Source organism: Oncorhynchus masou, chromosome 31 (assembly GCF_036934945.1).
Source record: "Oncorhynchus masou masou isolate Uvic2021 chromosome 31, UVic_Omas_1.1, whole genome shotgun sequence".
Classification (NCBI taxonomy): domain Eukaryota; kingdom Metazoa; phylum Chordata; class Actinopteri; order Salmoniformes; family Salmonidae; genus Oncorhynchus; species Oncorhynchus masou.
Window position 1 is genome coordinate 48,566,205 of NC_088242.1, and position 27,814 is coordinate 48,594,018.

Here is a 27,814-nt window from a genome sequence, read left to right on the forward strand (position 1 = left end):
TGGTGTGGGGGTGCTTTGCTGGTGACACTGTCAGTGATCTATATAGAATTCAAGGCACACTTAACCAGCATGGCTACCACAGCATTCTGCAGTGATACACCATCCCATCTGTTTTGCGCTTAGTCCTACTATCATTTGTTTTTCAACAGGACAATGACCCAACACACATTCAGGCTGTGTAAGGGCCATTTGAACAAGAGGCAGAGTGATGGACCGCTGCATCAGTTTATCTAGCCTCCCCAATCACCTGACCTCAACCCAATTGAGATGTTGGACCGCAGATTGAAGGAAAAGCAGCCAACAAGTGCTCAGCATATGTGGGAACTCCTTCAAGACTGTTGGAAAAGCATTCCAGGTGAAGCTGGTTGAGAATGCCAAGAGTGTAATGCTGTCAAGGCAAAGGGTGGCTACTTTCAAGAATCTAAAACATATTTTGATGTAACACTTGTTTGGTTACTCCATGATTCCATATGTTATTTCATAGTTTTGATGTCTTCACTATTCTACACTGTAAAAACTCACCTGCTTCTCTCAGCACCCCCCCCTACCCGCCCTCACTCACCTGCTTCTCTCAGCACCCCCCCCTCTACCAGCCATCACTCACCTGCTTCTCTCAGCACCCCCCCTACCAGCCATCACTCACCTGCTTCTCTCAGCATCCCCCTACCAGCCCTCTCACCTGCTTCTCTCAGCATCTCCCTACCAGCCCTCACTCACCTGCTTCTCTCAGCATCCCCCTACCCGCCCTCACTCACCTGCTTCTCTCAGCACCCCCCCTACCAGCCCTCACTCACCTGCTTCTCTCAGCATCCCCCTACCAGCCCTCTCACCTGCTTCTCTCAGCATCCCCCCCTACCTGCCCTCACTCACCTGCTTCTCTTAGCACCCCCCCTACCAGCCCTGACTCACCTGCTTCTCTCAGCATCCCCCTACCAGTATCTGAAAAAGTGTGTTGTTGGCATGTTGAACTTTCCCTGTAATTGTTGAAATGAAGCTAACTGACCATCTATGTACAGATTACCAATTGTTGTGAGCCCCTTCTCCCTCCACTGTGAAAACACCATATCATCCAATGCAGGGTGGAAAGCATGATTCAGGCAAATCGGGCTTTCAATGTATACAGTGGGTATGTTAAGAAAATACCTAATCTGTTTCCAGATCCTAAGCGTATGACAAAAGACTGGGTTAGAGTCATAAGTGGATTTTTTTCACATATGATGGGTTATTAACAAGTGCAGGGAGTGAGAATTACAGTGGGGCAAAAAAGTATTTAGTCAGCCACCAATTGCAAGTTCTCCCACTTAAAAAGATGGGAGAGGCCTGTAATTTTCATCATAGGTACACTTCAACTATGACAGACAAAATGAAAAAAAAAACAGAAGTCACATTGTAGGATTTTTAATGAATTGATTTGCAAATTATGGTGGAAAATAAGTATTTGGTCACCTACAAACAAACAAGCAAGGTTTCTGGCTCTCATAGACCTGTAACCTCTGCTTTAAGAGGCTCCTCTGTCCTCCACTCGTTACTTGTATTAACTTCTTGGATATAGGGGGCGCTATTTTAATTTTTGGATGTAAAACGTTCCCGTTTTAAACAAGATATTTTGTCACGAAAAGATGCTCGACTATGCATATAATTGACAGCTTTGGAAAGAAAACACTCTGACGTTTCCAAAACTGCAAAGATATTGTCTGTGAGTGCCACAGAACTGATGTTACAGAAAAAAAACAGATAAAAATCCGATCAGGAAGTGCCGCATTTTTTTTAAACCGCCTCATGCCAATGACTCCTTATATGGCTGTGATTGGGCCACAAATGAGCTTAGGCTTTCTGTCGCTTCCCCAAGGTGTCGACAGGATTGTGAGGTATTTGTAGGCATATCATTGGAAGATTGACCATAAGAGACTACATCTACCAGGTGGTCGCTTGGTGTCCTCCGCAATTATTGCGTAATCTCCAGCTGCAGTATTTTTCCGTTTGCTTCTGATGAGAAGCCAACTGCCACCACTGATAGATTATAGAATAGATATGTGAAAAACACCTTGAGGATTGATTCTAAACAACGTTTGCCATGTTTCTGTCGATATTATGGAGCTAATTTGGAAAAAGTTTGGCGTTGTCAGTGACTGCATTTTCCGGTATTTTTCTTAGCCAAACGTGATGAACAAAACGGAGCTATTTCGTCTACAAAAATAATCTTTTGGGAAAAAATTAACATTTGCTATCTAACTAAGTGTCTCGTCATTGAAAACATCCGAAGTTCTTCAAAGGTAAATTATTTTATTTGAATGCTTTTCTTGTTTTTGTGAAAATGTTGCCTGCTGAATGCTAGGCTTAATGCTATGCTAGGCTATCAATACTCTTACACAAATGTTTGTGTAGCTTTGGTTGAAAAGCATATTTTGAAAATCTGAGATGACAGTGTTGTTAACAAAAGGCTAAGCTTGTGTTTGAATATATTTTATTTAATTTGCGATTTTCATGAATAGGAAACGTTGCGTTATGGTAATGAGGCTATGATTACGCTCCCGGAAACCGGGATTGCTCGTCGCTAGAGGTTAATGGCACCTCTTTGAACTTGTTATCAGTATAAAAGACATATCTGTCCACAACCTCAAACAGTCACACTCCAATCTCCACTATGGCCAAGACCAAAGAGCTGTCAAAGGACACCAGAAACAAAATTGTAGACCTGCACCAGGCTGGGAAGACTGAATCTGCAATAGCTTGGTTTGAAAAACTGAATCTGCAGCAGCTTGGTTTGAAGAAATCAACTGTGGGAGCAATTATTAGGAAATGGAAGACATACAAGACCACTGATAATCTCCCTCGATCTGGGGCTCCACGCAGGATCTCACCCCGTGGGGTCAAAATGATCACAAGAACAGTGAGCAAAAATCCCAGAACCACACGGGGGGGACCTAGTGAATGACCTGCAGAGAGCTGGGACCAAAGTAACAAAGCCTACCATCAGTAACACTCTACGCCGCCAGGGACTCAAATCCTGCAGTGCCAGACGTGTTCCCCTGCTTAAGCCAGTACATGTCCAGGCCCGTCTGAAGTGTGCTAGAGAGCATTTGGATGATCCAGAAGAAGACTGGGAGAATGTCATATGGTCCGATGAAACCAAAATAGAACTTTTTGGTAAAAACTCAACTTGTCGTGTTTGGAGGACAAAGAATGCTGAGTTGCATCCAAAGAACACCATACCTACTGTGAAGCATGGGTGTGGAAACATCATGCTTTGGGGCAGTTTTTCTGCAAAGGGACCAGGACGACTGATCCGTGTAAAGGAAAGAATGAATGGGGCCATGTATCGTGAGATTTTGAGTGAAAACCTCCTTCCATTAGCAAGGGCATTGAAGTTGAAACGTGGCTGGGTCTTTCAGCATGACAATGATCCCAAACACACCGCCCGGGCAACGAAGGAGTGGCTTCGTAAGAAGCATTTCAAGGTCCTGGAGTGGCCTAGCCAGTCTCCAGATCTCAACACCATAGAAAATCTTTGGAGGGAGTTGAAAGTCTGTGTTGCCCTGCAACAGCCCCAAAACATCACCAAAATACCAGCAACAGTGTGTGAAAACCTTGTGAAGACTTACAGAAAACGTTTGCCAACAAAGGGTAAATAACAGAGGTCAATGACAAAGTATTGAGATACATATTTGGTCAATAACAAAAGTTTATTTTCCACCATAATTTGCAAATAAATTCATTAAAAATCCTACAATGTGATTTTCTGGATTTTTTTTCTTATTTTGTCTGTCATAGTTGAAGTGTACCTATGATGAACATTACAGGCCTCATCTTTTTAAGTGGGAGAACTTGCACAATTGGTGGCTGACTAAATACTTTTTTGCCCTACTGTATATACAAAGAGCACAGGCCAGTCTGAGTATAGGCTTTGCAAGTTGGTTGTCACGCAGGAGTGCCACAGAGAAAAAACAGCTTAGTGACGTGCATGTTTTTGCAGTTTTACAGCAAAGAAAACATTGTCTCTACCTCAAATGGTAAAAAAACATACACTGCGATTTCACACGCATTTGATAGATTTCACAAAACATGTCGCAGTCTGTTTTAAACTAATCCCGGCCCGCAAATAATTGGTTTGTTAACAAACAACGTTGTTCAGTCATGTTACCTAGAAGGCTAACAACTTGGTAACTTGACTGTAGGTCTAGGCAAATGTGATTGGCCCAGGAAGAAAGGAAAAGGTTCTGCTACTCATGCGATGTTCTTTGAAGGTATGATTCATAAGAGTTAACTAAATAGAAATAATCTTTCTCTTTCTATGGCTCCGTACAGTCTGTTTGGTGCCTAATGTTTTTAAAGTTAGGAGCAGTGTGTGTATGTTTGGGCAAGAGAGGGAGAAAGAGTGTGTCTGTTACCTGAAGTGTAGGTTTCATGCAGTTTTTCCACTTACTGCCACAATGACATGCAGATCATTAAACATTCAGTGCCTTCGGAAAGAATTCAGACCCCTTGACATTTCTCACATTTTGTTAAGTTACAGCCTTATTCTAAAATGGTTTAAATAGAAACAATTTCTCAGCAATCTTTCTCAGCAGTCTCAAAGCAAATTTACAAAAATAGATATCAGAAATTCCTTATTTACGTAAGTATTCAGACCCTTTGCTTTGAGACTTGAAGTTGAGCTCAGGTGCATTCTGTTTCCATTGATCATCCTTTTTTAATTTTTATAATATGTTTATTATTTTCCAATAAAAAATCTAATAAAAAAAGACAGCAATACTAACAATGACATTCATTGTACTGTTGAATGGGGAGGACAAAACAACTTAACTCACACATACACAAAATCCTATTAGGTGGTACATGTATAAGAAGACAGCATATAGTCATTACAAGCCGTGTAGTTAAGCCAAAAATAAGTATTGAGTGGAGTACAGCACAGAGTAGCAGCAGATCATCAACCCAGTTATGAAGCGGGACTAGACCATTTATCCAGTATCGGCTGCCATATTTTGTAAAACATTGGAATTCTATTGGAAGTGTTGTATCAAATCTTTTCCATATGTACTACATTCCCTAAATCCCGTAGCCACATTTCAAAGGTATGTACAGTCTCCAATTTCCAAAATTGCAACATGAGCATTTTGGCAAATAGAGTACAAAGAGAGACAGCTTTCCCTTCGTGGTTATTCCCATCAACTGTACCAAACAGTGATCAATGGGTCTGGGGCTAGAACTCTATCAAAGGCTCTAGATAAGTAATCAAAAATGAGAGCCCAGTAAACATGTAACTTAGGACATGTCCAGAATAAGTGGGTCAACGTCCCCTCGTCCTGCTTGCACCTCTCACACAGTGGTGAGGTGTCCGGGAATATTTTATGCAGTTTTACTTTTGAGTAATGTAACCTGTGTATCACCTTAAACTGTACAAGGTTGTGTCTGGCATTCACTGAACTGTGGTTTATATTCCTGAGAGCTTCTACCCAGTCCTCATCTGAGATTTCTGAACCAAGTTTTTGTTCCCAAGCCCTTTTAATGGTGTCTGTGGATACCTCTGTGGGCCATACAGTCTAGAGACCGACCCCTTTTTATTTTATTTTTTTAACCTTTATTTAACTAGGCAAGTCAGTTAAGAACAAATTCTTATTTACAATGACGGCCTAGGAACAGTGGGTTAACTGCCTGTTCAGGGGCAGAAAGACAGATTTGTACCTTGTCAGCTCGGGGGTTTGAACTTGCAAGGTTTGAATGGGGTTTGACAAGGATCAAGCTATCTAATGTAGGACTATCTGGCTTCATGCCATACTGTGGGATATGTGTCCTTACGAAATTCCTGATTTGGAGGTATCTGAAAAAATGTATTGGCATGTTGAACTTTTCCTGTAATTGTTGAAATGAAGCTAACTGACCATCTATGTATAGATTACCAATTGTTGTGAGCCCCTTCCACTGTGAAAACACCATATCATCCAATGCAGGGTGGAAAGCATGATTCAGGCAAATCGGACTGTCAATGTATACAGTGGGTATGTTAAGAAAATACCTAATCTGTTTCCAGATCCTAAGTGTATGACAAATGACTGGGTTAGAGTCATACGTGGATTTTTTCACATATGATGGGCTATTAACAAGTGCAGGGACTGAGGAACGTTGACAGGAGGCCTGCTCAATCAAAAGCCATGAAGGCATATCCTTCTGTCTCATCAAAGGTAAACTTTCCCTCCAGAAAGACACAATGTTCAGATTAGCAGCCCAATAATACAGTTTAAAGTGAGGAAGGCCAAAGCACCCCTCTATCTTGTACTTGCATAAATGCTTCTTTGAAATTCTGGCTTCCTTGTTATCCCATAAAAATGGAGTTACTATTGAATCCAGTTTCTTAAAATAGCTTTGTGGTATGAAATTGGGTAGACATTGGAAGAGGTAAAGAAACCTGGGTAGGACAACCATTTTAATAGCGTTTATACGACCAACCAAGGAGGTAGGCAGAGTTTTCCAAAAAATCTATATTTTGTTTAAGCTGATATTTTCATGTCCCAATTCGCTTTCAATAGCTGATCAAGGCCTCTTGTCACTACAATGCCAAGGCTTGTGAACTTGTCTATCACCTGTTCAAAACGGGGTAGATTGCAGAAATTGCATATCCACAGGCCGTGATATTGGCATCAACTCACTTTTTTGCCAGTTTATCTTGTAGCCAGAGAAGGAGCCAAATGTGTTTATCAAGTTAAGGGTGGAGTAGAAGTTTTAGGCTTGGACAAAAACAAAAGAATATAGGGAAATTTTGTGCTGTGTGTCCTTTATTTTAACAGAAGCTATATCGACACATGCCTGAATGCGAGTAGCAAGGGGTTCTATGGCTATAGCGAAGAGAGCAGGCGAAATAGGGCACCCCTGTCGGCACCCCTTGAACAAGCGGAATGACTGCGACATTTCTTGATTGGTTACCACGGACGCCATTGGGTGTGCATAAATAATTCTTATCCAATTAATAAATTCCTTTCCAAACCCGAAGTGCTCCAGAACTGACATCATATACTTCCACTCATTCCGATCAAACGCCTTCTCTGCATTAAGAGCTATTACCACTGCCTCAACCTTACGATCGTGATACATTATGTTGAAAAGACGTCTCAAATTGTAGTATATACGTCGGCCCGGGATAAAACCTGTCTGGTCAGGGTGTATGATGTCGGAAATATGTTTTCAATCGGTTTGCCAATATCTTTGTCAACACCTTGTTTTCTATGGGGAGTAACGACAAGGGGCGATAAGATGACATCTCCATGTAATCTCTATCTTTTTTTCAAGATCAGTGCTATTGTAGCCTCATACAGTGTTTGCGGGAGTTTGGAATTTTCTTTGGATTGTTTAAACATTTGCAACATAAGGGGAGAGACTGGCGCAGCACTTCTTATAGAATTCTATTACATATCCATCGGGCCCAGGGGCCTTGCTGTTTGGAAATTGTGCTATCGCTGTGTTAATTTCCTCTAAATTTGTCCCTGCATCGAGTGCAGCAGCTGCCCCAGTCTAGTTTAGGAAGTTCACATTCAGCGAGAAAGCGTTCCATAGTTTGTGGATCAGTAGCATCGCATTTTGATTGGCATAGCTCTGAGTAAAACTGCACAGAGCATTTATTAATATCCTGCGGATCTGTTACTTTTTTACCCTTCTTGTCTTTTATTTTGTGAATAGCTCTAGATACCTGTACATGCCTTAGCTGTCTTGCTAATAATTTATGTGGTTTGTCACCCAGTTCAAAATAACTTTGTTGCGTTCTAGCAAGTAAAGAGCCCACCCATTTCGAAAGTATGGTATTGTATTCAGATTTTAACTTTGATCTTCTCAAGGACTGTATACGAGGAATTCGTCCTAAAAACGTTCTCCTGTTCCCCTAACTCTCTTTCAATTTCTCTCAGCCTGGTATTGGCACGTTTCTTCCTCTCTGATGTATAAGAAATAATGTAACCTCTAATCACAGCCTTTAGAGATTCCCAAAGGGTGGAGTCGTCAACATCCCCCGTGTCGTTAGTTCCGAGGAAAAAAAAGGCAATCTGCTCCTTCAAATACTGACAAAAAGCCTAATCTTTCAACAGGTATGCGTCTAAGCGCCACGGTCGCCAACCTGTCGACATATTGTCGAGTTCAGCACCATGGACAGAGGAGAGGGGTCCGTAATTAGAATAGGGTGATAAGTAACCGACTCAGCTGCTGAAATTAGTTAGGAGTCCAACAAAAAATAGTCAATTCTGGAATATGATTTATGAACTGATGAAAAGAAAGAATAATCCCTGTCTGTTGGGATATCGACAATGTTAAGGTTTGTCATCAATGTATTTAGACAGACACTGGCATTTGATTGTTGAAGTGACCTTGATAGCTGTTTATCGAAAAGAGAATCTAAAGTACAGTTTAAGTCCACTCCAACAGTACCACTTGATTCTGAGATATTTGGTATGTCCTTAAATACCATTTGAAAAAATAATGGATCATCAAAGTTGGGTCCATATAAATTGACCAAGGTTACTGGTTTCAAATTCAGTGTACCAGCCACAATAATATACCGACCATTAGGATCTGAAATCGAGGATGAGTAAACAAAAGGAATGTTTTTCCTTATCAGGATTGCTACCCCTCTCGCTTTTGCATCAAAGTTAGACTGGTATATCTGACCGATCCAGCCGACTCGTAGCTTGGCCTGAGCGGAGCGTTTACTATGAGTTTCTTGAAGAAGCACTATGTCAGCACCCAGTGATTTAAGATGAGAAAAAAACCTTAGCTCGTTTCACCACATGCCCTAAGCCATTACAGTTCCTGCTGACTATCTTTATTCCACCTGGTCTACTCTGTGCTCTGTCACTGTGGCATTTCTTATTTTAGAGCAAATTGTTGCTGTCATACGAAACCCAGAAGAAAAACGTCCCGCCGTGCGGGAGCTTGTCATGCCACCTGTATTAATAATAAACGTGAACATAAAACACAGACCCCATCCCCCCCTCCCGTCCCTTTACTGAGTGACTTTGCCAAATGAAGCACTCCTTGGCTAACACATAAACCTTAGTTCAAGCTGTATGTCTAGACACCCTAACTCATCGTCTATAGATGCTCTGCATATAAACTAATATTAAATAACACTTAACTCTCACGTTAGGGGGTGAGTGGCGCTAAAACATGATATGCTATATTAGCCACAACATCTCACCTATTATATAAGTTCCAATTTCTGATCTTCTAATCGAAAAGACATAGGCTGGAAATTCAAACTCATTCCTGGCCTGTATTTGGTCATTTAGCCGGCTGACACAGACGTTCTGTATCCTCAGCCAGGGAGCTTGCTTGTCAAGAACAGATCGGCCTCTTTTGGGTTGTCAAACGTACGTGTTGATCCTTCGACTGTCACCTTAAACGGGGCTGGGAAGAGGAATCCATATCGGATGTTGGCCGCCCTGCATTTGTTGCGTACCTCATCATTTCCGTTGGTTCCTCACCTCCAAGGTAAGATCTGGGTAGAAAGACACCCTGGCTCCGTTGAAGTTAAGGGGGAACTTTTAACTAGCCAGCTTGAGGATGAGATCCCTGGTCTGGGGATAGTGCAGCCGTACAATGAATGGCCTTGGTGGCGCGCCCTTGGCCGGCTTCGTTGCCTGAGATCTGTGTGCGCGGTCGATCAGGATGGGCGTTTTGAAGTGTTCACTCCCCAGCAATGCCTGTATCAGCTCCGAGACAAATTCAGTGGGTTTCCCTTTCTCAGTGTCCTCCTGGATCCCACATATTTGGATGTTCTGGCGTCTTGAATGCGACTCGAGCATTTCCAGTCGGACTTTCAGGGTTTTGTTGTCATTTTTTAAAGTTGCGCACTGTTTCTCTATGTCCTGTAGCCTGGCCTCGTGATCGACTGTCGTCTGCTCAACCTCATGCACCCTTTCCTTAGTTGCCTTCACAGTTTCGGCCAAAGTCCCAATACTCTTTGAGATATCAGCCAACCTTGTGTCCACCTTCTTGCTTAGTGAGTTTATGGCAGCCAGTATGTCACTTTGAGTAGGCTCTGTGGGGAACTCTTGGAAGCTAGCCTCTTCAGCTAACTCCTCGTGGGTCGGCGACGTTGAAATTGGTTCGTTGTCATTCGTCTCATTCAAATTATCTTGTTTAGAGCCCCCTTTTTTGGTGCCTTTTCCCTTTGTCATATTTGTTTGAAGTTATAGGTCAAGATAAATACTAATTTGTTTCAAAATAGAGCGGAGCTCTAGCAAAGCACGTCTACACCATAGCACGCTCTCTAGTGCCCCCTCATTGATCATCCTTGAGATGTTTCGACAAATTGATTGGAGTCCACCTGTGGTAAATTCAATTGATTGGACATGATTTAGAAAGGCACATACCTGTCTATTTAAGGTCCCACAGCAAAAACCAATCCATGCGGTAGAAGGAATTGTCCGTAGAGCTCCAAGACAGGATTGTGTCGAAGTACCAATCTGAGGAAGGGTACCAAAACATTTCCACAGCATTGAAGGTCCCCAAGAACACAGGCTCTTCCTAGAGCTGGCCGACCGGCCAAACTGAGCGATCGGGAGAGAAGGGCCTTGGTCAGGGAGGTGACCAAGAACCTGATGGTCACTCTGACAGAGCTCTAGAGTTCCTCTGTGGTTATGGTTGTCCTTCTGGAAGGTTATCCCATCTCTGCAGCACTCTAACCAATCAGGTATTTATGGTAGAGTGGCCAGACTGAAGCCACTCCTCCGTAAAAGGCACATGACAGCACGCTTTGGAGTTTAGTTGAAGGCACCTAAACACTCTCAGACCATGCGAAAGAAGATTCTCTGTTCTGATGAAACCAAGATTGAACTCTTTGACCTGAATGCCAAGAGTCACGTCTGGAGGTGTGTCATGGTGGTGGCAGCATCATGCTGTGGGGATGTTCTTCAGCGGCAGTGACTGCGAGACTAGTCAGGATCGATGCAAAGATGAACGGCGAAAAGCACAGAGATCCTTGATGAAAACCTGCTCCAGAGAGCTCAGGACCTCAGTCGAAGGTTCACCTTCCAACAGAACAACGACCTTAAGCACACAGCCAAGAGAACGCAGGTAGGGCTTCGGGACAAGTCTCTGAATAAGACTGCTTGTTAACCTTTTGACTCGTCACAGGCCGCTGTTTATTATTTATCCTGTTGCCTAGTCACTTTACCCTTACACATACACTACCGTTCAAAAGTTTGGGGTCACTTAGAAATGTCCTTGTTTTTTAAAGAAAAGCACTTTTTTTCTCATTAAAATAACATCAAATTGATCAGAAATACAGTGTAGACATTGTTAATATTGTAAATGACTTGTCGCTGGAAACGGCAGATTTTTTATGGAATATCTACATAGGCGTACACAATTGTATTTTGTAGATGGCAATTTGAATGCACAGATATACCGTGAAGAGATCCTCTGGTCCATTGTCATACCGTTCATCCGCCGCCATCATTTAATGCTTCAGCATGATAATGCACGGCCCCATGTCACAAGGATCTGTACACAATTCCTGGAAGCTGAAAATGTTCAATTTCTTCCATGGACTGCATACTCACCAGACATGTCACGCATTGGCCATGTTTGGGATCCTCTGGATCGACGTGTACAACAGTTTCCACCAATGTTCCAGTTTCCGCCAATATCCATCTATATTCAATTGTGCTTATCACGCTATACCACAATAAACAAAGTTCAAATTCTGAGACTGAGGCCATTGAGTGATTTTGAAGTGACACGTTGCTGCCAAAATCTGTAGCCCTCTTCCACTGCGCTTTATCAGCAAAATCGACAGAGCCCTCCACACTAAAGCAAGGCTGTTTTTGGTAATGAATATAGGCTACAAGATGGATAGGCTGTTTGCAATAGGTGAATTACCCTTTGTGAATACAGCTGTTTCACCAAAATAGTGCAAACTAAATGCTGAAAGTAGTAGCATAGTTATGCATGCAAACAAAAATACTGAATTAGCAGTTTGGATAACTGCAAATGCAAACAAAACGGCAGTACCAAGTTAAGCCTAGTATACAAAATATCACATTGATAAAGGCATGACACAATCTATATTTAGGCTGTATAGTAAACAAACGCAGTAAACAAAAGGTGAATGGCTATTCAAATAACCAAAACAACCTACTACAGTGATGCGACTGCTGCAGTAGAGAGTAATTGTATAATTTATGCATGACATCCGTAACTGTCGGCTGGCACAATTAGCATATAACTGAGGTGTTGCAGATGGATGGAATTGTGCATTCTGAATGCTGAAGTCTTGTAAATGTACAGTTCTGTAATATGAATCATCTGGGCCTAGGGGTACAGGCTATAGGAGTGGTGCATTCTGATTGATGTGATCTTGAGACAGAGACACACACACACACAATGCAGTCTGCCAGGACAGAGGACTGAATGTTGAGGGCTTCTCCTGATTCAGCGTGGCATTGGGGCAGGTTGCCATGGTCTGGGGCATGGTGCCAGTGGACCTATAGCCTGCCCTCTGCTCCCACTCACAGGACCCATTCTCACACACAGAGAGACAGAGAACTGGCTGTCTCAGCTAGAGGTCGACCGATTATGATTTGTCAACGCCGATACCGATTATTGGAGGACCAAAAAAGCCGATGCCGAATTAAAAAAATATATATATATATAATAAAAACAAAAAAAATAATGACAATTACAACAATACTGAATGAACACTTATTTTAACTTAATATAATACATCAATAAAATCTATTTAGCCTCAAGTAAATAATGAAACATGTTCAATTTGGTTTAAATAATGCAAAAACAAAGTGTTGGAGAAGAACGTAAAAGTGCAATATGTGCTATGTAAGAAAGCTGACATTTCATTTCCTTGCTCAGAACATGAGAACATATGAAAGCTGGTGGTTCCTTTTAACATGAGTCTTCAATATTCCCAGGTAAGAAGTTTTAGGTTGTAGTTCTTATAGGAATTATAGGACTATTTCCCTCTATACCATTTGTATTTCATTAACCTTTGACTATTGGATGTTCTTATAGGCACTTTAGTATTGCCAGTGTAACAGTGTAGCTTCCGTCCCTCTAGTTAGCGCGCGCTAACTAGCTAGCCATTTCACTTCGGTTACACCAGCCTCATCTCGGGAGTTGATAGGCTTGAAGTCATAAACAGAGCAATGCTTGACAAACCACGAAGAGCTGCTGGCAAAACGCACGAAAGTGCTGTTTGAATGAATGTTTACGCGCCCGCTTCTGCCTACCACTGCTCAGTCAGATACTTGTATGCTCAGTCAGATTATATGCAACGCAGGACACGCTAGATAATACCTAGTAATATCAACCATGTGTAGTTAACTAGTGATTATGATTGATTGTTTTTTATAAGATATGTTTAATGCTAGCTAGCTAGCTAGCAACTTACCTTGGCTTACTGCATTCGCGTAACAGGCAGTCTCCTTGTGGAGTGCAACGAGAGAGAGGCAGGTCGTTATTGCATTGGACGAGTTAACTGTGAGGTTGCAAGATTGGATCCCCCGAGCTGACAAGGTGAAAATCTGTCGTTCTGCCCCTGAACAATGCAGTTAACCCACCGTTCCTAGGCCGTCATTGAAAATAAGAATGTGTTCTTAACTGACTTGCCTAGTTAAATAAAGGTATAAAAAAATCAGCAAATCGGCGCCCAAAAATACCGATTGCCGATTGTTATGAAAACTTGAAATCGGCCCTAATTAATCGGCCATTCCGATTAATCGGTCGACCTCTCGTCTCAGCATTATGGGTCTAGACAAGCCAGTCACCTCTCTCCAGTCACCAGCACCACCATCCTCTTGGTGGTCTGGGTCATGTTCAATAGAGCACTTCAATGAGGGGGAGGTTCAGTGCTCAGACCGCAAGACTGGAGAATGCGATGAGACATACTTTGGCCAGATGTGTCCACCATATTTTATTGTAGATTGATGCATCATAATACCGTGGTGTTTTTTGTGATATGGTGATGCTGATGGTTCTCTACCCTTCCCCTCCCCAGACAAAGCTCTGAAGGACAGCCTGGACCGGGTGCTGCTAAGCGGGTACTTTGACAAAGCCCAGTCCCACCAGAATGGAGTGTGTGAGGAAGAGGAGGAGGATGAGGAGCAGCAGTTGGAAGCAGTAGTGGAGTTGGCAGAGGAGCAGACCGTCGACCAAGGTCAACATTTTTGACATTGATGTTAATTTGCACTTTTGAGTTATAAATGGACAAAGTTATACATATTTTGATAGCTCAACTGGTCATGTTCCTTTGACATCCTTAGAAATGCAAGATTTCTTTTGAAAATGGCAAACCAATGTAGTTGTTAGCAAAAGCACACGTAAGTTTGGGAATTTGTAAGCAAGTTGTAGGCAGTATTATATGTAAACTGTTTGCTCCTTAAGTTACGTTTCTTGCTGTATTGTTTAGTTTTCCAATTATGACAATAAAGATGTTGTTTAATTAAACATCTTTCGTCCTGCATTCTGAAAATTATTTTTCTCTTCAGAGGGTGAAATAGTTGAAGAGTACATAGAGCCCATTAAGGTGGAGGCTACAGAGGTGAGAGGACTTACTATCCTGGGTCGTGTTCATGAAGGCATTGTTTTACTACATTTAGCAATGGAAATGAAAACAAGTGCTTCCAATTGGACAAATTCAGATAATGTATACTTACCTGTTTTGGGCAGTTTTCTTTGATTTCCCACCGACTGAACACTACCCTGTTCATTCAGTTATTATCATGTCTCGGCTGCTTTGTGACGTTGGCCATCTTGTTTATGTTTTCAGTTCGTAAACAGACAGTTCATTCCAGACACCATGTACAGCAGCAGTGACAAGGAGCAAGGAGACAAGTGGACGACAGAAACAGAGGTATGATGCTCAGTGTTTTACACATTCCACAAATCATGGTAGGGCTGTCCCAGACAAAAAAAAAACAATATTGGTCTACAGAGTCATCTCTGTCATTCAACCAGTCTAAATGTTTAATTTTTCATAGACACATCCTATGTGTTTTAATCAAATCAAGTATTTGCACTAGGCTTATCTGATGCTTTAAGTGCACTGTTAGATATAATTAAGACATGCAAATGACTAGAGTCCAAACGCAGTTGATTTAATTGGGCCGTGCTCGGACTTGCTGCGCGGTGTAAATATAAAAATTACAGCGAGTGACTGTGGGACGAGCACCTGTTGTCTCTCTCCTCTCTGCTGCAGTGACCACCACAGAACAGTGTTTATCGTGCTGTCTGTGTTGCTGCAGCGTAATTAGCCATTTCTGACTGAAAAGTTACCGAAATCCCTCATTTGTTTAGGAAAAACATTCCCTATTCCCTCGGCCCTTGCTCTCTTTACGTGACATGCATGTGACCAATATGGCCTGACCTATAGCCTATCATACTCACATCAATAAATTGGTTATAACAAACTCTGAACACCGTAACACACAGCAAAATAGATGCAGAGGACGTGACAAATCAACTGGAAATGGGCGAATGTTTACTGGTTGCTCTGCCGATCAAGAAAAAGAAGGTAAGGAGCAAGCGCTGCATGCATATTATGTGTGCCCAACAGGTGCTGTTAAATTATATTATAATCTTTCTGACCGTTTGGAACAATGATAACACCGGAGAGTGTTTTTATAAAGTTTTGTAAAGACTTTATTACAGAAAATACTAAATTGCATTCATTCCTGAATGCAATTTTACAAAATGGAACTGTTTTATTTATTGTTTACGCTTATTTATTAAATGGATGCTTTATTTTAACTTTAAATGATTGATTTAATTTCAAATTGTGAACAACTCATACGATGTGTGATGACATGAAAGGTTTTTTGATTAACTATTGTATAACTATTGAAATATAGGCCGAACTAAGTTTACGGTATTAAAACTATAGAGCATGCGTTCTTAGGCCTACAGCTCCATGGTGGTTATACTCAATACTAAGCCTACTAGTTATAACAGAAGCTAGCCAGTTTACTGGCTAACGTTAGCATTCAGCTAACCACGGTTTGTGGTCATCAGCTACCCTTTAGCTCGAAAATCTATCGGCAATTTTGTACACCGCGACTCAGGCCAGAACATACCGGACCTATTTTTCTCTCCATATTCCCGGATTTCAATCGCAAGCTCTGGACATTTACACCAGGATCTCACAGCTAGCTAGCTGCTATCCGTGTGACTTGGCTTACGTCGATCCTGGAGCAAACATCAATTATTCCGGAGCTAGCCAGCTTAAGAGTTCCATCAGCCACTCCTGGGCTACAATCCACTATCCGGACACGTTTTACTGCCGATGCGGAGCCCCATAGGGCCTTCACGAAAGGACTACTGACGTTATCTGCCCGAGGGAGTTATCCAGCTGGCCCCTCCGTAGGTAACATCACTGAACGCCCATCTGCTAATCGTTAGCTGTCTTATAGACTGCTATCTGAATAGGTATATCGGACAATTTTTCTTGGGTCACTATAACTATAGCTATTTTGCCAATTGGATTGATCCTCTCTACCACACGGAACCCCACTAATCTACCGACGGAAACGCGCGAGGTGGCTAAACAGACCTCATCCTATGCTAGATTGATACCCAAGTCGCAGTTGCAAATGAGAACTTGTTCTCAACTAGCCTACCTGGTTAAATAAAGGTGAAAAAAAAAACATGGCCCGGCTAGCTGTCTGAATCGCCGTGACCCCAACCAACCTCACTACTCACTGGACACTTATGATCACTCGACTAAGCATGCCTCCTAAATATCAATATGCCTTGTCCATTGCTGTTCTGGTTAGTGTTTATTGGCTTATTTCACTGTAGAGCCTCTAGCCCTGCTCACTATACCTTATCCAACCTTTCAGTTCCACCACCCACACGTGATAACATCACCTGGTTTCAATGATGTTTCTAGAGAAGATATCCCTCTTCATCACGCAATACCTAGGTTTACCTCCACTGTATTCACATCCTACCATACCTTTGTACATTATACCTTGAAGCTATTTTATCGCCCCCAGAAACCTCCTTTTACTCTCTGTTCCAGACGTTCTTGACGACCAATTCTCATAGCTTTTAGCTATACCCTTATCCTACTCCTCCTCTGTTCCTCTGGTGATGTAGAGGTGAATCCAGGCCCTGCAGTGCCTAGCTCCACTCCTATTCCCCAGGCGCTCTCTTTTGATGACTTCTGTAACCGTAACAGCAGCATACCACCCTGCATTCCACTGCTGGCTTGCTTCTGAAGCCAAGCAGGGTTGGTCCTGGTCAGTTCCTGGATGGGAGACCAGATGCTGCTGGAAGTGGTGTTGGGGGGCCAGTAGGAGGCACTCTTTCCTCTGGTCTAAAAAATATCCCAGGGCAGTGATTGGGGACACTGCCCTGTGTAGGGTGCTGTCTTTCGGATGGGACGTTAAACGGGTGTCATGACTCTGGTCATTTAAGATCCCATGGCACTTATCGTAAGAGTAGGGGTGTTAATCCCGGTGTCCTGGCTAAATTCCCAATCTGGCCCTCAAACCATCACGGTCACCTAATAATCCCCAGTTTACAATTGGCTCATTAATCCCCCTCTCCCCTGTAACTATTCCCCAGGTCGTTGCTGCAAATGAGAACGTGTTCTCAGTCAACTTACCTGGTAAAATAACGGATAAATGGTTTCATGCATGTTAACATTAGAAGCCTCCTCCCTAAGTTTCACTCTGCCAACCCGGATGTTCTAGCCTTGTCTGAATCCTGGTTGAGGAAGACCACCAAAAATTCTGAAATCTTCATCCCTAACTACAACATTTTCAGACAACATAGAACTGCCAAAGGGGGCGGTGTTGCAATCTACTGCAAAGATAGCCTGCAGAGTTCTGTCCTACAATCCAGGTCTGTACCCAAACAATTTGAACTTCTACTTTAAAAAATCCACCTCTCTAAAAACAAGTCTCTCACCGTTGCCACCTGCTATAGACCACCCTCTGCCCCCAGCTGTGCTCTGGACACCATATGTGAACTGATTGCCCCCCATCTATCTTCAGAGCTCGTGCTGCTAGGCGACCTAAACTGGAACATGCTTAACACCCCAGCCATCCTACAATCTAAGCTTGATGCCCTCAATCTCACACAAATTATCAATGAACCTACCAGGTACCTCCCCAAAGCCTTAAACACGGGCACCCTCATAGATTTCATCCTAACCAACTTTCCCTCTAAATACACCTCTGCTGTTTTCAACCAAGATCTCAGCAATCACTGCCTCATTGCCTGCATCCGAAATGGGTCAGCGGTCAAACGACCTCCACTCATCACTGTCACTCAATACCTAGGTTTACCTCCACTGTATTCACATCCTACCATACCTTTGTCTGTACATTATACCTTGAAGCTATTTTATCGCCCCAGAGCCTACATTCACTGTAGGCTCTACAGTGAAACACTTCAGTGAGCAGGCCTTTCTAATCGACCTGGCCGAGGTATCCTGGAAGGATATTGATCTCATCCCATCAGTATAGGATGCCTGATATTATTTTTTTATGCCTTCCTCACCATCTTAAATAAGCATGCCCCATTCAAGAAATTTAGAACCAGGAACAGATCTAGCCGTTGGTTCTCTCCAGACCTGACTGCCCTTAACCAACACAAAAACATCCTATGGCGTTCTGCATTAGCATCGAGCAGCCCCCGTGATATGCAACTTTTCAGGGAAGCTAGAAACCAATATACTCAAAATCAAATCAAGTTTTATTTGTCACATACACATGGTTAGTAGATGTTAATGCGAGTGTAGCGAAATGCTTGTGCTTCTAGTTCCGACAATGCAGTAATAACCAACAATAATCTAACTAACAATTCCAAAACTACTGTCTTATACACACAAGTGTAAGGGGATAAAGAATATGTACATAAAGATATATGAATGAGTGATGGTACAGAGCAGCATAGGCAAGATACAGTAGATGAACATCAACTGTTCAGAGACATTTTTTTTTTGCATTGGCTGTCAACATTCAGTAAAAAATAAAACGGTGTCATCTAATTTAAATCTTGTGAAACGGCCTGTAACTAACGGGTTTTTACCGTCCTGTAAGTCCTCCGGCATGTGATCAAAGCAGCAGGAGATGTATATAAAATTACATTTTGTATTCAGGTATTGATTTAGTCATACCCAATGCCTTTTATCAAGATATGTTACATTTAATTATTAAGACGTCACCTAAATTTTAAAAAGTCTCATTTGGACTATATCTTAAATGACCATTTTATGTCATCGTCTAGTCGAGATTATGGGACTGGATACGGAAGGGTACTTTCATAGGGTATACAGCCTCTGGCCTTGCCTCTTGTTCTTCCCCCTCAGGTGGAGAGTGTCATCCAGCAACAGCCTGTACAGTCAGCCCTTCCCCCCAATGACTTGGAGACCCACTCCCTGAACGTGGCCACAGTCACACCCCCGGTGGTCAGAAAGCAGGCAGTCCAGGACCTCTTGTCACAGATGCAGGGGCCTTACAACTTCATGCAGGTGAGGATTCGAACCACCACCCTCTTCAAGACTGTTAGCCCACTGAGATCAAGTCTAGCAATTAGCTGTGGTTGCTGTGACTGTGGTTCAGGCTTGTACAATGAGGCGGTTTGGACCTGAATATTAGGCATTTGGTCCAAGCTAATGCCTGGGCTTTAGCTCAGCAGGTGAACACGATCTAGTGGCTTATAGGCAACCATAGCTTTGAACCTCAGTCAGTCACATATTCAGCATAGTGCCATAATAACATTGTTTGCTTCCCTCAGGACCAATGCATTTTGTGTAGTTGTGTAGTTTTGTGGAGTCAGAAGATCAAGGAATCAAAGATGTGAGGAATGAAGGAAAGAGTTTTGTTATTCGGCCATATTTTCTGCTTCCTCCCTCAGGACTCTATGCTGGAGTTTGATGGCCAGCTCATTGACCCAGCCATCGTGTCAGCCCAGCCCATGAAGCCTGCAGCTCAGAACATAGACCTTCCTCAGTTGGGCTGTCCCCCAGTCCATCTAAATTCACACCTCTCACCACACAACACCGTCCCGGTACAGCCTGAGCCCATGCAGGTGAGTACGGGTGTTGATGATGGCAGGGGCTTCTTTTAATAACATGTTCAAATACTTTGAAAATGCAATTTAAAAAAAAAATGTATTATTATTTTACCCCTTTTTTCCTCCCCAATTTTGTGGTACCCAATTTGTAGTAGTTACAGTCTTGTCTCATCGCTGCAACTCCCGTACGGACTCGGGAGAGGCGAAGGTCAAGTGCCACGCGTCCTCCGAAACACAACACAACCCAACCTAGCCGCACTGCTTCTTGACAAAATGCACATCCAACCCGGGAGCCAGCCGCACCAATGTGTCGGAGGAAACACCATACACCTGGTGACCTGGTCTGCGTGCACTGCGCCCGGCCCGACACAACACAGGAGTCGCTAGTGCACGATGAGACAAGGATATCCCTGCCGGCCAAACCCTCCCCAACCCGAACCCAGAATCTAAGGTGGCACAGCCAGCACTGCGATGCAGTGCCTTAGACCTCTGCGTCACCAGGGTGGCCCTAAAATGCACCCTTAACCTCTCTGGGATATGTGGGACGGTAGCATCCAATAATAATGCAGAGCGCCTAATTCAAATGAATACTATAAAAAAAATTACTTTGATGAAATCACACATTCAATATACCAAATTAAAGCTACACTTGTTGTGAATCCAGCCAATGTGTCAGATTTCAAAAATGCTTTATGGTGAAAGCAAACGATGCTATTATCTGAGGATAGCACCCCAGTAAACAAAGAGAGAAAAGCATATTTCAACCCTGCAGGCGCGACACAAAACACAGAAATAAAAATATAATTAATGCCTTACATTTGACGAGCTTATTCTGTTGGCACTCCAATATGTCCCATAAACATCACATGGTCCTTTTGTTCAATTTATTCCGTCGATATATATCCATTTATTGTCCATTTATTTGGCGCGTTTGATCCAGAAAAACACCAGTTCTAACTTGCGCAACGTGACTACAAAATATCTCAAAAGTTACCTGTAAACATTGTCCAAACATTTCAAACTACTTTTGTAAATACAAGTTTAGGTATTTTTTAACGTAAATAATCAATAAAATTGAAGACGGGATATACTGTGTTCAATACCGGAGGAAAACAAAGTGGAGTGTGCTTTCAGGTCACGCGCCTCTAACAAAGAGTACACTTCCCTCGAGCCTCATTCTGAACAATATTCTTAATTTCTCAAAGGAAAAACCTCAACCAATTTCTAAAGACCGTTGACATCCAGTGGAAGCGATAGGAACTGCAGGAAAGTCAATTAGAAATCTGGATTCCAAATGAAAACCCATTAAAAAGTGAGTGACCTCAAAAAGAAAAAAAATCTGAACGGTTTGTCCTCGGGTTTCGCCTGCAAAATAAGTTCTGTTATACTCGCAGACATGATTCAAACAGTTTTATTAATTTCTACTAATAATGTGCATATCTTAGCTTCTGGGTCTGAGAAGCAGGCCATGTACTTTGGACATGCTTTTCATCCAGATGTGAAAATACTGCCCCCTGTCCCAAAGAAGTTAAGTAATCACTGATATGACTTGTCTGGATTGGTCAAAGGTATTTTAGATGAGTGATAATTCCAGTGAGGCTGGAAGATTCATTTGATCTGTTCCTTCATCCCCAGGTTCCCTTGGTGTCCCCCACGCCTGAGTCGTACACCACCCCGTGCCCCATGTACCAGTCATCACACACGCCAGAAACACGCCCACATGCGGACTCCATCGACACCATCCAGGTAAAAAAAATTATAACTGGATAATGCATGTCACTTAGCAAACACTTTTATCCATTATCCAGCAACTTGCAGTTGACTTGTGAGCAACTTTTAAGTTGCGGGTTACATTTCCACAGTGATCATGTACACATACAAAAAATAAATGATTGACTCACTGTGGGAATTGAACCCACAACTTTTGCATTACTAGCGCCAGACTCTTACCAACCTGAGTACAGGATCACTGTATCTGATGGTACTGTTCTTCCCAGGAGTCCATGTCCCTGTCATCAGAGCAGCAGCAGGTCTTCCAGTCTGTCAACGTCTCCAAACCCCCACACATCTCCGGCATCAATGTCAATGCAGCACCATTCCAGTCCATGCAGACAGTAAGGCCTTAGTCAAAACGCAAACAGTCTCTCTTTGGTTGGCAGGCAGGCACGGTCACGCAGGCACGGTCACGCAGGCACGGCCACGCCGGCAGGCAGGCACGGCCACGCCGGCAGGCAGGCACGCCGGCAGGCAGGCACGGTCACGCCGGCAGGCAGGCACGGTCACGCCGGCAGGCAGGCACGGTCACGCCGGCAGGCAGGCACGGCCACGCCGGCAGGCAGGCAGGCACGGTCACGCCGGCAGGCAGGCAGGCACGGTCACGCCGGCAGGCAGGCAGGCACGGTCACGCCGGCAGGCAGGCAGGCACGGTCACGCCGGCAGGCAGGCACGGTCACGCACGCCGGCAGGCAGACACGGTCACGCACGCCGGCAGGCAGACACGGTCACGCACGCCGGCAGGCAGACACGGTCACGCACGCCGGCAGGCAGACACGGTCACGCACGCCGGCAGGCAGACACGGTCACGCACGCCGGCAGGCAGACACGGTCACGCACGCCGGCAGGCAGACACGGTCACGCACGCCGGCAGGCAGGCAGGCACGGTCACGCACGCCGGCAGGCAGGCAGGCACGGTCACGCAGGCAGGCACGGTCACGCAGGCAGGCAGGCACGGTCACGCAGGCACGGTCACGCACGCCGGCAGGCAGGCGCGTCACGCACGCCGGCAGGCAGGCAGGCGCGGTCACGCACGCCGGCAGGCAGGCAGGCGGGGTCACGCACGCCGGCAGGCAGGCAGGCGCGGTCACGCACGCCGGCAGGCAGGCAGGCGCGGTCACGCACGCCGGCAGGCAGGCAGGCGCGGTCACGCACGCCGGCAGGCAGGCAGGCGCGGTCACGCACGCCGGCAGGCAGGCAGGCGCGGTCACGCACGCCGGCAGGCAGGCAGGCACGCCGGCAGGCGCGGTCACGCACGCACGCCGGCAGGCGCGGTCACGCACGCCGGCAGGCGCGGTCACGCACGCCGGCAGGCAGGCAGGCGCGGTCACGCACGCCGGCAGGCAGGCAGGCGCGGTCACGCACGCAGGCAGGCAGGCGCGGTCACGCACGCCGGCAGGCAGGCAGGCGCGGTCACGCACGCCGGCAGGCAGGCAGGCGCGGTCACGCACGCCGGCAGGCAGGCAGGCGCGGTCACGCACGCCGGCAGGCAGGCAGGCGCGGTCACGCACGCCGGCAGGCAGGCAGGCGCGGTCACGCACGCCGGCAGGCAGGCAGGCGCGGTCACGCACGCCGGCAGGCAGGCAGGCGCGGTCACGCACGCCGGCAGGCAGGCAGGCGCGGTCACGCACGCCGGCAGGCAGGCGGGCGCGGTCACGCACGCCGGCAGGCAGGCAGGCGCGGTCACGCAGGCAGGCAGGCGCGGTCACGCAGGCAGGCAGGCGCGGTCACGCACGCCGGCAGGCGCGTCACGCACGCCGGCAGGCGAGGTCACGCACGCCGGCAGGCGCGGTCACGCACGCCGGCAGGCAGGCAGGCGCGGTCACGCACGCCGGCAGGCAGGCAGGCGCGGTCACGCACGCCGGCAGGCAGGCAGGCGCGGTCACGCACGCCGGCAGGCAGGCAGGCAGGCAGGCGCGGTCACGCACGCCGGCAGGCAGGCAGGCAGGCAGGCAGGCAGGCGCGGTCACGCACGCCGGCAGGCAGGCAGGCAGGCAGGCGCGGTCACGCACGCCGGCAGGCAGGCAGGCGCGGTCACGCACGCCGGCAGGCAGGCAGGCAGGCAGGCGCGGTCACGCACGCCGGCAGGCAGGCAGGCAGGCAGGCGCGGTCACGCACGCCGGCAGGCAGGCAGGCAGGCAGGCGCGGTCACGCACGCCGGCAGGCAGGCAGGCGCGGTCACGCACGCCGGCAGGCAGGCAGGCAGGCGCGGTCACGCACGCCGGCAGGCAGGCACGGTCACGCACGCCGGCAGGCAGGCACTGCCACGCACGCAGGCAGGCAGGCACGGTCACGCACGCCGGCAGGCACGGTCATGCACGCCGGCAGACAGGCCCGCGCAGACGGAGAGACAGACAGGCAGACAGGCCCGTGCAGACGGAGAGACAGGCAGGCAGACGCGTGCGCGCAGACAGAGACAGGCAGACAGGCGTGCGTGCAAACACAGGCAGGCATGCGCAGACAGGCAGGCATGCGCAGACAGTCAGGCAGAGACAGGCGCGTGCAGGCAGACAGGCGCGTGCAGACAGACAGACAGACAGGCGCGTGCAGGCAGACAGGCGCGTGCAGACAGAGGCAGGCAGACAGGCGCGCGCAGACAGACAGACAGACAGACAGACAGACAGACAGGCGTGTGCGGACAGAGGCGCGTGTGCGGACAGAGGCGCGTGTGCGGACAGAGGCGCGTGTGCGGAAAGAGGCGCGTGTGCGGACAGAGGCGCGTGTGCGGACAGAGGCGCGTGTGCGGACAGAGGCGCGTGTGCGGACAGAGGCGCGTGTGCGGACAGAGGCAGGCAGGAATGTAATGAAAGAAATAAATGCTGAAATAAAACATTCTCTCTACTATTGTTCTGACATTTCACATTCTTAAAAGAAAGTCTGATCCTAACTGACCTAAAACAGGGAATTTTTACCAGGATTAAATGTCAGGAATTGTGAAAAACTGAGTTTGAATGTTTTTTGCTAAGGTGTATGTAAACTTCCCACTTCAACTGTATATACAGAGTCAGTGTGCGGGGGTACAGGTTTGTTGAGGTAATTCTTAACAAAATTCTTAGCATTTTTTCAACTGCGGATTGGCCCTTTCATGACAATGCTTATAGTGCAGAATCTCTGTTTACTACTACTGCCGGCGCTCACATGCAACCTACTCTCAGAACTGGAAGCATTTAACTGGGATTCTTACAGCACTCCAAACCATTCTGTGATGGTGGCAGGGATAGTTTTGGGCTGAAACACAAATCTCAGATTGTAGCTTTTAACTCTTGATAAGCCTGTGAGTGACAATTGATCCTAGCGTTGTTAAACTAGGCTGAACACTCGGCACACCATTGTTTTAACCAGGCTACCTTGCTCCCCCCCCCTCAGGTATTCAACCTCAATGCCCCTGTCCCGCCGGCCAATGAGGCGGAAGCCTTGACCCAGGCCAGCCAATACCAGAACAGCTACAGCCAGCAGGGGTTCAGCAGCCAATCACAGCAGCACCCTGTGGAGCAGACAGAGATGCAGACTGACCAGCTGCAGTCTGGTGAGCTAGCAGGGCTGGAGCAGGTTTTTTTCCCTTGTCATACTACAGAGCAAAACCAAGTCGAGCCGTACCACACTGGCCTGGTTATGCGTTTACCATCGTGCTACTGGAGCTGTCCTGAAAAAGGCAATGGTTGAACAGCGCTAGATGGTGTGGAAAGGATACTTCACTAACTTCACTATGACTGTCTCAAGGCCATTTTACTCAATCTATGTTTCCCTGTCTGTAGTGGTTGGTGCCTTCCACTCCCAGGACCCATCCCTGCCCAGCCAGGCCCTGCCCAGCCAGGCCCTGCCCAGCCAGGCCCTGCCCAGCCAGGCCCTGCCCAGCCAGGCCCTGCCCAGCCAGGCCCTGCCCAGCCAGGCCCTGCCCAGCCAGGCCCTGCCCCAGGGTCAGCAGGGTCCAGGGTTCATCCCTGCGGCTGGTCGCCAGGCCCAGTCCTTCTACAACAGCAGAGGCATGACCCGCGGAGGCCCCCGTAACGCCCGCGGCATGGTCAACGGATACAGAGGGCCCTCCAACGGATTCAGAGGTACGGTAGCCTGACCTGTCCTTTACTCTCACAAACTAAATTGTGCAGGGCCACACATCAGCCTCAAGATACAATAGAGCTTTCTCTTGTCTGTAGAGTAGTTAGTTAAATAGACGGATTGAGCTGAGTGTTGTGTATGGGAGAAAAAAACCTACATCTGTTGGATTTGATCTCAACTTGTTTGACATTTGATATCACATGCTTGTTGCACATGTTGGTGTCATCATGGTCTTGATGCTGTTTAATAAGCGAAAGCAACAATCTATGCTTTTTACTGAATGACTGCGTCTAACTGGAGTGTTATAATCCATTCCAGGTGGATATGACGGTTACCGACCTCCCTTCGCCAACACTCCAAACTCTGGATATCAACAGACTCAGTTCAACACCCCTCGGGATTACTCCAATGGTGGCAACTACCAGCGGGGGGTAAATAACCTTTGACCTTATCACTCACACAGGGTTGGAGGAGGGCTTGGGATGGATGTTGAGCTAACATGTTCAGGGCCGGTTTACCGGACACAGATTTAAGCCGCGGAATTAAAAGTATTTTCAATTGGGGGAGTTTGTCCGTTGAGCATTTATTTTTCGAATTCAAGAGTAGGCTTAATTTAGGTCTTGGAAGATGACACGCCCTTACTATAGGGGATCTTGGATTGTCTCATATCTGTTTGGCATCTATAGGAGTTGTTGTGTTACATGTTAGTAATATTATGTGGGCCTAAGTTTGCCCTCTCTTTGCCTTATAGGGGGCATCACTGGATCGACTCCTTTTATTTGTTAGAAATCTATGTAGGAGTATTCTGAGAACAGTTAGTAGTAATGCTTTGTCTTTTTCCCTGCTTCAGGATGGTTATAATCAGAACTACAAGCGTGGAGCAGGCCAGGGATCCAGAGGGATGTCTCGAGGAGGCAATGCCCAGGCCATGAGGTCCTGATCGGGCCTGTGTTTGACTGTCCCAATTCACCCCTTCCCCTTGGCCCTAACATTTCAATGTTTGCAGAAACGTCTGGTACGTATAACGGTGTAGTGGTGGACTTATTTACTTGGTTATATTTTTCCTGGGTGGGGCAAGTTGAAGGGTCAGGGCCAAGGTGGGGGGTGGGGTAAGGAACGACTGGAACAGATTTTGACTGACAACTTTCCACACCACACTAAACATTCGAGATATCCAGAATGCATTTTGCCCCATCACTTTTATTTGTCCTTTTTGTTTCTCATCAGTGGTATTTTTCCTGGCTTTTGGATCAAAGTAATGCCTGCTTTGATATTGAAAAAATATTAATGTTTTAAAATGAGACTGAATACACAAGCCAATCTGTAAATCCTTATTGTTACAATGGTTTTAAGCAAGCCTGTAAACTTGAAAGATTTTATTGATTTTTATTTTATTTTATATAAAATAAAACATGCCACTGCTGGTCCGAGCCCCCGGGAGTGTTTCTTTCTCTTGCCCAGTCCCCCCTTTTTTGTTTTGTTCACATATCATCTTTGTTCTAAAAAGCATTTTTGTTATGTTTTTATAAGAAGCTCCCAATTCCTCAGTTTGTAAATTGATGTTGCTTCAAGAGTTTCAATAAAGATGTTGCATTACCCATGATTTGTGGTGATAGTGTCCTTTATTGTTGGGTGGTGAAAGTGTTGCCAGGGCTAGGCAAGATGGTTTTGACTTATGATGGAAAGAGTTGTGTATTGCATTCTCTGTAGAAAACTACACAATCTGAGTGCTGGGTAGGGAACACGGATGAATCAAGACTACATTTCCTATCTACGCTTCTTATTAGCTCAGAGGCTAAATTAAACCGCTTTTACTATGGTGGGTTACTTGTTGAGGAAGACCTTGAAGTGGTGATTTTATTAAGTGTAGTCAAAGATTATAGATATACTGACATTGTCAGGGCAGAAAGACATGTACCATGGGAGTCTTTGTACACAAAGCGGCGCTACTGTCTAGCTCCCA

General features: G+C 45.9%; 1 protein-coding gene across 3 annotated transcripts in view; it reads left to right on the forward strand.

The window, feature by feature from the left end:
• Positions 1–27,454, forward strand: part of LOC135524040 (caprin-1-like) — a 42,687-nt gene extending 15,233 nt beyond the window's left edge. For all 3 annotated transcript variants that reach the window (XM_064951177.1, XM_064951179.1, XM_064951178.1), the window contains exons 7-17: positions 13,997–14,155; positions 14,487–14,539; positions 14,768–14,851; positions 19,316–19,477; positions 19,864–20,037; positions 21,658–21,768; positions 22,020–22,136; positions 25,162–25,321; positions 25,551–25,853; positions 26,170–26,282; positions 26,702–27,454. In XM_064951177.1, coding sequence (XP_064807249.1) covers positions 13,997–14,155; positions 14,487–14,539; positions 14,768–14,851; positions 19,316–19,477; positions 19,864–20,037; positions 21,658–21,768; positions 22,020–22,136; positions 25,162–25,321; positions 25,551–25,853; positions 26,170–26,282; positions 26,702–26,791 — 1,526 coding nt within the window. In that variant the 3' untranslated portion in view covers positions 26,792–27,454. The remainder of the gene's footprint in view (positions 1–13,996; positions 14,156–14,486; positions 14,540–14,767; positions 14,852–19,315; positions 19,478–19,863; positions 20,038–21,657; positions 21,769–22,019; positions 22,137–25,161; positions 25,322–25,550; positions 25,854–26,169; positions 26,283–26,701) is intronic.
• Positions 27,455–27,814: the final 360 nt, after the last annotated feature.